Below are 13,255 nucleotides of genomic sequence, written 5' to 3'. Positions count from 1 at the left end.
CACATACAAGCATACTCTATAGGTCAGATAAAAGTTGGCACATGGCGAGGCTCTCAGAAGGCGAGGGCTGGCACAGTGACATCAGATCTGCAGTATGGTCCCTAATCTGTGGGATCAGTAAAATCACGGAAATGAGAGGCATCACACTGCAGTAATCTCCTGCATCGGGAAAACTGTGTGTGCGTGTGAAAGAGATGAGAGAGGCTGTAGAGGCCAGAAAAACAGAACCAGCCACTATCAACCAACTATTCAAACCAAGTGTAATTGCACAGGATTACTGGCACTGAAATAAACCCAAGTTCAGCCTGCATGAGAACAATCCAGACACCAGACTGATGAAAAGTGACAGAAAGCTCTATTAAATAGAGACTTGAAAGGGAAAAGATACACGGAAGATGACAATGAATCAGCAAGAATGGAAACAAGTGGACGAAATAATGATGTTGAAAAGAAAACAACATTATTCTGATGTTCCGTTGTCTATTTCGAACCCTCAGTGGCCTCAAAGATCCCAAAGACTCTCAAAAAATATACTTAAGATGAAATCAAAATCTTATCTTGTCTTATTGTGAAAGATTCATCTGTGCGTGTTATTCCAAAGGAAAATCTTTGTAATCTGTAATCTTTAGTCAAAAACTAATCAAAATATAATAACACTCTGAAATACTTCACATCTTAGAAGTAAAGTAGGTTACAAACTGCAATTCATATAAATGATACTTTGAATTTTACAAATCATATTATTTATTATAAACTAAATTTCAACTTGCATCCAACATATAATAAGTATTGAAAAGTCTAATGTGTAAAACATGAATAAATGTAATACTAACATTTTCTGATATACAGCTAAATACAAAATAAATAAATAAACGTTTCAGATGGAGTTCAGCATGTGAGATTTTCTGATACACAACTGCCAATGGTTCAATTAGAGTTGTTATCGTGTTAAATAAATAAAAAAGAACAACAATGCATCTGCATATTTTTCAATGGAAACCTTTTATTTCACCATGACACAATAGTGCACCGAGCCATTAAAGGAAACAAAACATCAATTTGACAAGAGGTGCAACAGAAAACATCAAAGTAAAAACAGAATTCAAAAGACGTGAGAAACAAACACATTAAATAAACTATTCACAACATCAATATCATATTTGCCCTAGAAGGGAGCTGAACAACCATTAATACTGAAAGAAGTAAACACTGTAAGGTCATTTACAAAGGATTTGACCATGTCTGCAGTCTTTTGAACCCATCAAGCACAAAACACTGTGATCACTGACAAGTTAACCTTTATTTTTCAACATACTTTGGATACTGAAACCTGAAAATTGAATGGAATTCGCAAATCTTGAACTCTTTATCTGAATATTGATCATGGTTTCCGATGATAATTTTTAAACGACAAATAATCATCTTATCAAACGCGTCAAGCAAATCTGAAACACCGTTCAAAGCTAAAACGATTGGTTGCTTTATCTTTTGTTATGCATGACTGAGCTATCTGTATATTGTTTATGTTATAATACATGTGAGGATTTGGTATAAAATGATCTTCTGAAGGGGATGAAACTGTACAGAGAGCCGAGACAAAGAAGGGGAAAGAAAAACGGACAAAAGGACAGAGAGAAAAGGAAAAGTAGTCAGACATTTTGTCTTTGAATAGGACTAGAGGCACAAAGGGTCCACAGAGCAACAGATGTGACCATTCTGTAGAGAAAAAGAGAGGGAGGGAGGGAAGGAAAAGGAAGGAGACATTAGTCAGAAAAGGAAAGTAGCCAATTTAACACTCACTCAAGCATTTCCATACTGTATGTGTGTAACGCATCAGTACAGCCTCTCATGATTCATCGCTCAGCTCAAATGATGCTGATGACTTTGGCCAGTCACATAAGGTGCTTTAATAAGTAGATGAATTCTCTCCTGTCCCTGAGCTCTGCTCTTTATTCCTGCATTCATCTCGTTCATCTCACACAGACAAATCTCACAGCATCCGGGACCATTTTCTACTGTCCATGTTTCTTAGCTATTTATCTGTAAATGACTTTGTCCATCATTTAGAGAGGTGTCCAAATGTCAGAGACCACTAGTGAAAATATATCTTATTTATTTATTATGAAATTTAATTTTTTTCATTACAATTTATATTTTATAAGAAGCCCCAATCATGGCATGCTAAAAAATATGCATAGGAGCCCATTTCTCCAATAGAACGAAAAAAAAAAGTTAATTGTGACTTTAATCTTCTTTGTGACTTCAGAACTTTAAGATATAAACTCAGAATAGCAAGATAATGAAAAAAGGTCCAAATTGTGAGCTAAAAAGTCACAGATACCTTTTTATATTTTTTTTATTCAGTGGCAGAAAAAAATGTGCTATGTAAACTGAGTTCTGAAAAAAACATTCAAGATGTAAATTTGGAAACGGCAAGAAAGTCAGTCAGAAATCTCAGATTATATCTCACAATTCTGAGTTTACATCTTAAAATTCTAAAACTCAGAACTGTGAGGAAAAAATATTAATTATGAGATAAAGACAAATTTACCTTTTTTTTTCCATTCCATGGGAGAAATGGGTTTCTATACATATTTTTTTTAATTGTCATTAGTGGGGCTTCGTAGAAAATATAATCTGTAATGAACAATATATTAATAATTTCACAATTTATAAATTAACAAGATGTATTTTCACAACTGTGCAAAACATTGAATTTTTATCTCACAATTCACAATTTCTCACAACTGCTAATTTTTCATCTCACAGTCAGAACTGTAACAATTCTGACTTTTTCCCTGCAATTCTGAGAAAAAAAGAATTGCAAGATATAAACTCAGAATTGTGAGACATAAATGCAGAATTGTGAGAAAAAAGGTTGCAATTAATTAAAAAAACAATAATAAAACTCCTGTGGTGGAAACAAGCTTCTATAATGATTTAGTTTAGTTTTATTTAATTCTAAGGCTTAAAAACACAAAGTATAGTGTTATAAATGTGTATAATGCTTTATAATGCATTAGTGATTTATAATGCTAATAACCATGGAAACATGTCATCAATGTCTGTGAAAAAGATCCATTAATGCTAATTTATCATAAAGTTCCTTTGATTTCTTTGATCTTTGTTTTTTTCAAAGTTTAAATTGCGTTCTAATGGTCTATATTCAATGGGGTCTCTGATTTTTGGATCTCACTGTAAGTGTTTTATGAATAATATTTATATGCACCAAAACAATAAAATCAAAGCTGTGACTGGGCGCACCACCAAAAGCCTTTGCCTTTGACTGAATTGGCATTAAAATGTTTAAAAATAAATTAGCCAGATGTCCATGAAACCCTTAGTGGGCCTGTGGAAGATGCCTTTGTTTTATGTGAAAGGATCCATCTTAAAAATAATGACAAGCACAGGGGTTTGCATCTAAATACTCAATAATAAATAAAGTTCTTGATCTTGGTGAGTTGCAACATGTGTGTCTGTGAGTGGTTACGTAAGTGTTAAGTACCTTGCACTGGCAGAGGGAACACTCCGTGCCGTGTTTGGTCCAAGCGGAGCCGCTGAAGCGAGTGATCCCATATTCATCCACGCAGGTCTTGGTGATGTCATTCCGCACGGTATCGGCCAGACAGGGGTCCGTGACGCAGCGTGGACAGCACTCGCCCTCCGGAACCACTGTAAACTCACAGTCAGCCACCGGCGCACACGATATCGGCCAGCAGTCCACCTCACCCCTCTGAGAAACACACACGGAGACATATATTAAGTCCTATACAGAAAAGAATCAATATTTTCGCAATTGCGTTCAGTGAGGCTAGTAGTATATAAATTACACACTTCTGCTTTAACATGCTGCAAATAACTATTAGTGTGTTGCGCTCACTGATCCAGAGAGGAGCGTGTAATGAAGGATCGATACGACACTCCTAGGTCAGAGCTGCTTTAATATAGTCACACGCAGGGCTCTGTTTCCTCCAGCATTCTTTAAAACTTTGTGTAACATCTGCTGGACTGCAGGTGATGTGTCAAAATATATCAAAGCTTTGATCCTGTTTGGATGCTTTCCACAGGTGCAAGGATAAAGTGAAGGTGTACTTAGAATGACAAACATAAAAGCGTGTGAAGGTCAGTCCGAACAAACACTGCAAGGTAAGTGTGATAAGACAGACAGAGAAGAAACTCTAGTGTGTGTGTGTGTGTATAGGGACAGTATGAGGAGATCATTTGCTTAATATGGAGGCAGGAGGTCCAACCACTTTGTGAGGTATCACTTGTTATATATATGTATAGATGTGTATTTCTATTTATGTATATGTATATGTGCATATGACAGCATGTATTTGATCAAAAACACAGCAAAAACAGTAATATATTATTACAATTCAAAATGACTATTTTCTATTTTGATACATTTTAAAATGCAATTTATCCCTGAAGACTTTACTCCAGTCTTTAGTGTCACATGATCCTTCAGAAATCTAATATGCTGATTTGCTGCTTGACATTTTTTTAAAATATTTTTCATTTGATAGTTTTAAAAGAACAGCATTTATTTGCTTACAATTTCATTAGAGTTCATGAATCAAGTAGTGAATCAAGGATGAATCATTCTACAGAGTCAAATCATTTGAATGAATCTGCTGGTTTACTCTAATGAATCTGTTGTTCTGGTCTAAATGATTCAGTTACAGATTGGACTAACTCAATTCTCGAGTTCTACTCACTGACTCAATGTTTTGGTCAGTAAATAATGACTTAAATTTGGACTCACCACCATTTAATGGACACTTTTTTGGTTTTGAATCATAAAAGTCTTTATATTATTTTACAGATGATCTGTGAATTATTAAAATCTTCTCCTTTTGTGTTTCCGAGAAGATTCAAGTTCAAAACCACATGAGGGTGAATAAATGATTCATTTTTTGGGTGAAACGATTGCTGTATTTCGCTGCAAGACAACATATTTTTCAGATTAGATCCTGAATCAGACCGAGCGGGTTACGCAGATCTTGATTACAAAGGGAATGCAGATATTTCTCTGAATGTCTCTCTCTCCCCTCTTGGAGTTTTCCGTTCCGGAAACATTCTTTGTTCTTTCACTCCTCACACTTTTGTATTCTTAAAACACAAAGCATTCTTCCTGCCCCATTCTCTCTTTTTCGGTGTCTCTTCCTCTCTTTCAAGTTCTGTCTTCTTTTTACTTCACAAGGAACAAGGAAAAAACTGATGAGAAGAGGGATTCGAAGAGTAAAGAGGGTTGAAAACGACTAAAAGAAAGTGCAGACTGAAAGAGAATGTGATAACAGTATAAGAAGCACATATAAGAGACAAACAAAAAGTAGCTGTACTAAAACCTAATGAAATTTCAATATGGCCATATTCCTTTCTCGGACACAGATTACACTTGTCTAGGATTAAAAAGGACTTTTAGTTGAAAGTCAGTTATTGAGCAATGAATCCAGAGCCAGGCTTTAGCATTAGCCCGGAAAACAAGCCCTTCGTTTGTTAAACCATCCACAACTGTCCAGAGGTCTTTAATTCATTACAGACCCACAGCAGTCCTAAACTCTGAGGAAAAGGTTTCATTCTCTTTCATTCTCGTTTTCATTCTCAGACATAGAAAATGTGAGCTGGGAGCCTGGCATGTCATATGAAGAACCTCTGACAAGTTTAGGAGCCCTGTTTGAACCCATTGTCAACTCAGCAAATACTGTAGTAAGGATTTTCACTAGAGAGAAACATAGAACTAAGAGTTAGCTGGACTTTATAATTCAATTCTTCACAGAGTAAAAAAAAGTTCTGCATGAAGAAAGAAAAATGGCATCTGGATGAAAGTTGAGTGCTGAACCACAGCACACAGGAGGGAAAAACACCAGAGGGGCTGAAAACTGCATTGCTCAAGGTTTTGGCGCAAGCTTCCTGACTGAGATATTGCAGAAAGTTCCACTGTGACCAGAAGTTTCTCTGAATTTGAATCTAATACACAGGGAACAGAATGAGAGTGGAGTTTATTCTGAGCGTTGTGCATGTGTAAATGCATACTGTTTGCTAAAGGGGACATATTTCACACTTTTGCATCATATTCTTTCCCTCGAGTCCAGTTATAATGGTAGTCAAGGTTGCTTGAACCCAAAAAGTTCCAGTTCAGTTTTACGTGACCATTTTCACTCTGACTCTCAGGCTGTTTTTGCCAATGTACTTGAAAGACTATGATAAGTTATGCTATGATTAGCTGATCTCCTCATATGTGAGATTCATACAATTTTTCATCAAGGAAGTCCTGCTTAATACTGAACAGCTGTTGATATATTCATGTGGGTGGTCATTAGTTAAAGTGCTTTCATTTCATTGATGTTAAATTGTTTTGTAAAAATAGATTTTAAATAATTTCCAACACTCCAAAAAGATATTTTCTAGATAAAATTATATTTTTACTACTACTACTAATAGTTTATTATTATTATTATTATTAAATCATTTATATAATATATTATCACGAATAATAATCATATGCAAAAGTCTGAGAACATGTTAATTTTAAATTTAACTATTTTTAAATGTAGATTTTAAAAATTAAGAACAAAGCAAATGTATGATAACAAATATTTAACAATGTTTAAATAAATTACTTTATTATTTTAAAAAATATATGTAATCTTTGAAAGGTATATTAAATTATAAAAAATATAATATATATTTTTATAAAATATCTAAAATATATTTTATATAAAATAATTATATTTATATAATAATATATATTTAATATATAAATATATATTTATATTATATTTAATATATTTATATAGAATAAAATATAATATATATAATAATATAAAAATGTTACATTTACTTCATATTAAATAATTAAATTATAATGAAATAATGTACAAATATAATCATATCCAAACGTCTGAGAATATTTAAATTTTGTATTTAAATTCAGATTTTGAAAAACAAATCAAAAGTATGATAATATATTTAAGAATTTTCTTTAATGATTTAAAAATACACTATTTTAAATATTTAAAAATAATTAAATAATACATATTTATAATAGATTTTTTTATATTTAAAATATGTATAAAATAACACTAAATATAAAATATGACATTTAACAAATTTAATTTATTGTTACTTTCATTGAAATACCCAAGATGCTATTTCAGATCATTTTCAGATCATACTGCATAGGTTTTATAATATATCAGGTTCATTAACATATTTTACAATGACAAAAAAATATATAGGAATGTGAATTGACATAGTGAAGTGACATTCAGCCAAGTATGGTGACCCATACTCGGAATTCGTGCTCTGCATTTAACCCATCCAACGTGCACACACACACAGCAGTGAACACACACACACCATGAACACACACCCGGAGCAGTGGGCAGCCATTTATGCTGCGGCGCCCGGGGAGCAGTTGTGGGTTCGGTGCTCAAGGGCACCTCAGTCGTGGTATTGAGGGTGGAGAGAGCGCTGGACATTCACTCCCCCCACCTACAATCCCTGCCGGCCCGAGACTCGAACCCGCAACCTTTGGATTACGAGTACGACTCTCTAACCATTAGGCCACGACTTCCCCTAATGTATGCAAAATACATTTTTAAAAATACAGTTTTACTACTGGTTTTTAGACATTTGGGCCCCACTGTTTATCTCTAAATGCTAAGATATTTCAGAAATCATTTAAAAGAATCTTTTGTCATGTTCTCTGGCAATAGCTCTTTCTAATGTCAACCATGTACCACATACTAGTTTATAAATATATACTGGCAATCATAATGCATTACCACATCGAGTTGGCGAAACATGCTGCCACTCACCATGCACTGGCACTGCTGGCAGTTCTCCACCCAGGTCTCTCCGTTACTGTACGCCAGCAGACCGTTCTGATGCAAACACTGAGAACTCAGACGAGGGTCGCACTCAGGACAGCACAACACATCCACCGTGGGATTCTCACAATCACACACCATCCGTCTACACATCACCAACCCCGACTGAAAAGGAGAGAAAGACGAGAGTCTGAGTAAAAAAAAAATCAGGTTTCCTTTGAATACAATTCCCATCAGCCCCTTTGGCTCACCTGACAGGAGCAGACCGAACACCTGTCTTCATCCAGCACCCAAATCTGCCCGTTGTGTTTCACCTTCCCGTCATGGGCGCAGTCGCCCGTGCAGTTCCTACCGTGCGGACAGCGGCAGTCATAACCTCCTTCCACGTTAAAGCACACTGTGTCATTAGCACAGCTGTGCCGCCCCATCTCACATTCATCAATGTCTACCAACCAGAAACAAAGAAGACACCAATTAAATCACTTGTTAAATCCGAGGAGTCATGGTTTAGCTGGTTACCATGATCTAGTTAATTACAACCATGCTGAGTGCAAAATACATTTTTCTCCATTGACTTCCATTCAAAAGAAGCACAGTTTAATTCGAAACAAGTTACCTTCACATGACTCTCCATTGGCTGAGAACATTCCGTTGTCATGGTAGCCATCGCGGCACTCGCAGTGATACCAGCCAGGTAGGTTGACGCAAGTGGCTCGACTGTCACACTCCACAAATCCATCGGAGCACTCGTCGATGTCTGAAGAGACAAGGTGGAGACACGCATGAGAAAACTCAAGAAGTGTATGGAAAAAGCACAGTGTCACTCTAGGTGAGCACAACTGTACCTGAATGACGTCAAAAGTTGTCACATATCATGAAAAATAATGGTAGCACTTTATTTTACAGTCCTGTAACTGATGTTCATACTATGGTCTGCTTTTAGTAATCACAATAACTAGGTAAAAAGTAGGTACTTACAATAAACCTAACTCTACCCCATGTAGTTACCTTTTATTACCAGTACTTTCATAGGTAGGTACACTGTAAGTACACGTACTGTAAAATAAAGTGCAACCAAAAAATTGTAAAAATAGCATGCAATATTATTTAATATGATCGGTTATGGCATTTGAAGCCAGAAAGACATTTAAAGTGTGTGTATGTGTGTGTGTGTGTGTGTGTATACACCCTAGTAAAAAAAGTAATATAATTAAAATACATTTATTTCATATTAAGTATAGTTCAAATCTATTTACTGACATATCGCTTGAGACTTGCTCATATAAAAATGATAATTAAACTATATTTGGAGTACTACTTGTGCATAATGCACATTTCTTAATATTAAGCCTAACATGTGGTTTAATGTGACTATTGATGAGGATTGTATGATCTTTGAATAATATCAGACTTTAAATGCAAGATATTTCAAGTATAGCTGAAGTATACTGGCAATACACACACACACACACACACTTTGTATTTATTTATTTACTTTTTCTTTTACATCATTAAGAGATTTTCATTTCAAATAAATGTTATTTTAGACTTTCTATTCATCAAAAAATCCTAAAACATTAATGATAATAACAAATGTTTCTTGAGCACCAAATTAGCATATTAGAATGATTTCTGAAGGATCAGGTGACACTGAAGATGGTCTGAAAATTCAGCTTTGCATCACAGAAATAAATGACATTTTAAAACATATTAAAATAGATGTGACAATAAATTGCAATAATATTTCACAATAATCCTGTTTTTACTGTATTTTTGATCAAATAAATGTAGCTATGGTGACCATACGAAGCTTCTTTGTGTGTGTGTGTGTGTGTGTGTGTGTGAAATATGCTCACAAACAAGAATAACAAAGCAGAAAATGTTCAATTACAACGTTAATCTATCACCATAATTTCATTTTTAAAAATGACATAAAGTGCATATTCCAATGTTGAGTTATGCTAGAGTGTATTATCCTGTTTCCACAACCTTTTCAAATTCCTAAATGGATACAAATCAACATAAGTATATTTGATGTCTGTCCTCACACCAGACACAAAGAAAGGGAGACAAATAGAGCTTCTGCCATGGGCGTCTTGAAAGGAGCGTATCCAACAGCTGTTGATAATGATGCTCTTCAGAATCTATTCAACTTTCAGTGCTTGTCCTTGGATTACACTCTCATAGAGAGCTACGCTGAGCATCCCTCAGACCCAGTCAGTTCAATGACAACTTCAACCACAATGGCAAACTGGGAGAGAAATGATTTTGTGACTTTAACCTTAGGTTACCAAATGGGTTTCACCTCACCCATCTCATTATATTGTGTATTATACAATACATAGGCAAGGCTGAGTAGAGAGGGTAAAACAAAAACTGACGAATACTGTGTGTTTGTGGGTGTGCAAGAGAGAGGGAGAAAATGCATGTAGCCTTGAGAGTCTTTGTGAAAGAGCACAGAATATGAGAAACTGCCTAAAGGAGCTTGTGAATTAGGTGTGCAAGTGTGCATGTTAGTATTGCATGGGCTGAGAAATCTTTAAAGGGATAGTTCACTCAAAAATGAAAATTTCGACATCACTTACTCACCTTCATGTTGTTCTAAACGAACAAAACACAGCATAAAACAACCAAAAATTAGTCCGAAAAATGCAGTAAAAATAATAATATTGTAAACTATTGAAGATAAATGTGAAATTTTAAAAGATTTTAGATGTAATTTATTTCTGTGGTGGCAAAGCTGAATTTGTAGTCTTCAGTGTCCTGCAGAAATCATTCTGATATGCTGTGCTCTTTACTTATTATAATAAATGCTGAAAACATAATATTTTTGATGAAATCCAAGAGCTTCTTGTAGCTTCATAACATTACAGTTGAACCACTGATGTAACATGAACTATTTTAACAATGTCCACTAGGTTTCTGGGCCTTGAACATGGTAGTTACTTTGCTGTCTATGGAGGGTCAGAAAGCTTCATTAAAAAATTTCATTAAAAAATATCTTAATTTGTGTTTTCTGAAGATAATGAAGGTCTTACGGGTTTGAAACGACATGAGGGCGAGTAATTAATGACACAATTTTCATTTTTGGGTAAACTATACCTTTAATGCATCCTTGCTAAATAAAAGCATTACATTTAAAAAAAAATACAGATATTATAACGTTTAACCTTGACTGTCACATTTGTGTCTATTCAAATGTTGCACATTAAAATGCTTAACCCTGAACATTTGCACATTTACAAAATTCATGTTATATTAATTAAATTTGGGGTCATTATCATATAGGGTTATTGTTAATTTGGGTTTATAAACGATAACAGAACATCCTTTTTTTTGGATGAACTGTCCCTTTAAGAGAACCTTCTGCGGAACATTTGATCAGAAGCGGAATGTCTGATGTGAGAATTTTTCATGCAAAGGTTCTGAATATTTTTCACTCCTCTGACTAAGATTCCCACACTTTTTCTAAAGATTTCACTTGCCTAACACTAAATCCCCCATCCCTCAAAAACAAAGAGTGGCGAAAATAACACAAACAGTGCTGAATAATACATAGATGTAAGCAGTGCTGATGACATTTATTCATTTTCTTCCTTGAGCACAAACACATACTGCACTCATCTCCCTCAGAGGAACAGCTGGCATTTGTGCTGTCAGTAAACAGTAGCGAGTATTGATTGACTGTGTATTCACGGGTAAACCCCCAGGGTTCCCGCTGTCCTGCAGCCTTGCCACTAATTTGTCACGGAATGTCACAAGTCGACGGCACAACACACAGTCTCCATCTCATTTGTTCCATCTTCAACATTTGGGATCCTCATACATTTCCATTTGTTTGCAGCAGTGAGTTTTGCTCAAGGTCAGTTTAAAGGAATAATTCACTCTAAAATGAATATTTGCTGAAAACGTACTCACCCTCGGACAATCCAAGATGTAAATGAGTTTGTTTCTTCGTCAGAACAGATTTGGAGAAATTTTGCATTATCACTTGCTCATCAAATCATCCTCTGCAGTGAATGGGTGCTGTCAGAATGAGAGCTCAAACTGCTGATTAAAAACATCACAATAATCCACAAGTAAACTCCAGTTCATCAATTATTGTCTTGTGATGGGAAAAGCCATCATCAAGGCCTTTGAACATTAGACCATCAAGTATATAATTCTTAATATTGCTTCCTCCAGTGACAAAGTCCATTCCCTGTTGTTCTCTCACTCCAAAATCCACCCAACATCCAACATCTGTTTTGGATGGTTATAAATGGTACTTGTGCATATTTCTCTCCAGATTCAGATAAGACAACTTTTTCACTGGAGAAAGCAATATGTTTAATATTATGGTCGTATTTGAGGAGTAGGAAACAATAATTTGAAGATAAAAACGTCTTCAAACACATATCTTTTCACTTCACATGACATTAATTGATGTCGTATGGATTACTTGTGGATTATTGTGATGTTTTTAATCAGCTGTTTGGACTTTCATTCTGACGGCACCCATTCACATCAGTGAGCAATTAAGTGATGTAATGCTAAATTTCATATTTTTTCATTTTAGGGTGAACTATTCCTTTAAGGGCACAGTTCTTTTTGAGATAATCAAGAGGATAAGGGTATATAATTTACAACCAGAACAGGCCGAACACTTCCCGAGTCAAAATGCCAAGTAAAACAGATTATCCAATCCCATGAGCGCAGACGGGAATAGTTATGGGTCCACAGTGGAATCCTCAAGTCAATTTCATCAGGGACGATTCTTCAAATGGTAAGTCATCAATCCACTCAGTCCCTTAACGTCCCGGCTGTTCCCACCCCAGCTATCTCCTTCATCTGCCCTGCTCTCGTTTTTTTCCCCCTTCCCTTCATCCTCCCCCTCCATCCTCACACTAATGAACAGATTCACACCCACTGCTGGTTCTCACTGGGGAGCTCGGTACTCTACAAGGGCCTCGATGCAAACGAGAGTGTGTGCATTAAAGCCTGGTCCCATTCTCAAACAAAGTCTGGCACTTTTTTTGAACAGGAAGTTCAAACGTGCACCTTTTCTTATTGAGAAGGCAGATAGCAGATTCTCAGAGCTTCCCCAATAAAAGTGGCAATTCAGAGGAAAGTATTATATTTAAAGTCGATGTGAATTGCTGTTCGCAACCCATTTTATTGGAGATGGTGATGTATTTTAGAGATATTCAGTGAGAAAAAAAGTTTCTTTGGAATAACACGAGCCCTTAGAAAGTAAATACTCTTGATTTTAACTTGGTTCTCTTTGTTTATTTTTCTGACCCCATTACCAATTTTTTGTTTTTTAATCAATTAAAATATAGGCTATTATAAAATATGACAAAAAATATAAAAATATATATTTTTTAAATTTACATTTCAGTTTATTATACGACATTTTCATTTTAAATTCCTTGTAT

At 35.2% G+C, this 13,255-nt stretch overlaps 1 protein-coding gene across 1 annotated transcript in view; it reads right to left on the bottom strand.

Annotated features, from left to right (window-relative positions):
- Positions 1-990: 990 nt before the first annotated feature.
- LOC306858209 (protein kinase C-binding protein NELL2a-like) overlaps positions 991-13,255 on the bottom strand; it is a 46,226-nt gene continuing 33,961 nt past the window's right edge. The window contains exons 16-20 of the mRNA XM_079398632.1: positions 8,455-8,595; positions 8,090-8,283; positions 7,827-8,003; positions 3,506-3,733; positions 991-1,716 (exon numbers count right to left, since the gene is read on the bottom strand). Of these exons, the coding sequence (XP_079254758.1) occupies positions 1,675-1,716; positions 3,506-3,733; positions 7,827-8,003; positions 8,090-8,283; positions 8,455-8,595 (782 nt within the window). The 3' untranslated portion in view covers positions 991-1,674. The remainder of the gene's footprint in view (positions 1,717-3,505; positions 3,734-7,826; positions 8,004-8,089; positions 8,284-8,454; positions 8,596-13,255) is intronic.

This window comes from Barbus barbus (genome assembly GCF_936440315.1).
Source record: "Barbus barbus genome assembly, chromosome: 39".
NCBI lineage: Eukaryota > Metazoa > Chordata > Actinopteri > Cypriniformes > Cyprinidae > Barbus > Barbus barbus.
Note: the sequence above shows the minus strand (reverse complement) of the source record. Positions and strands in the feature narration are given on the sequence as shown.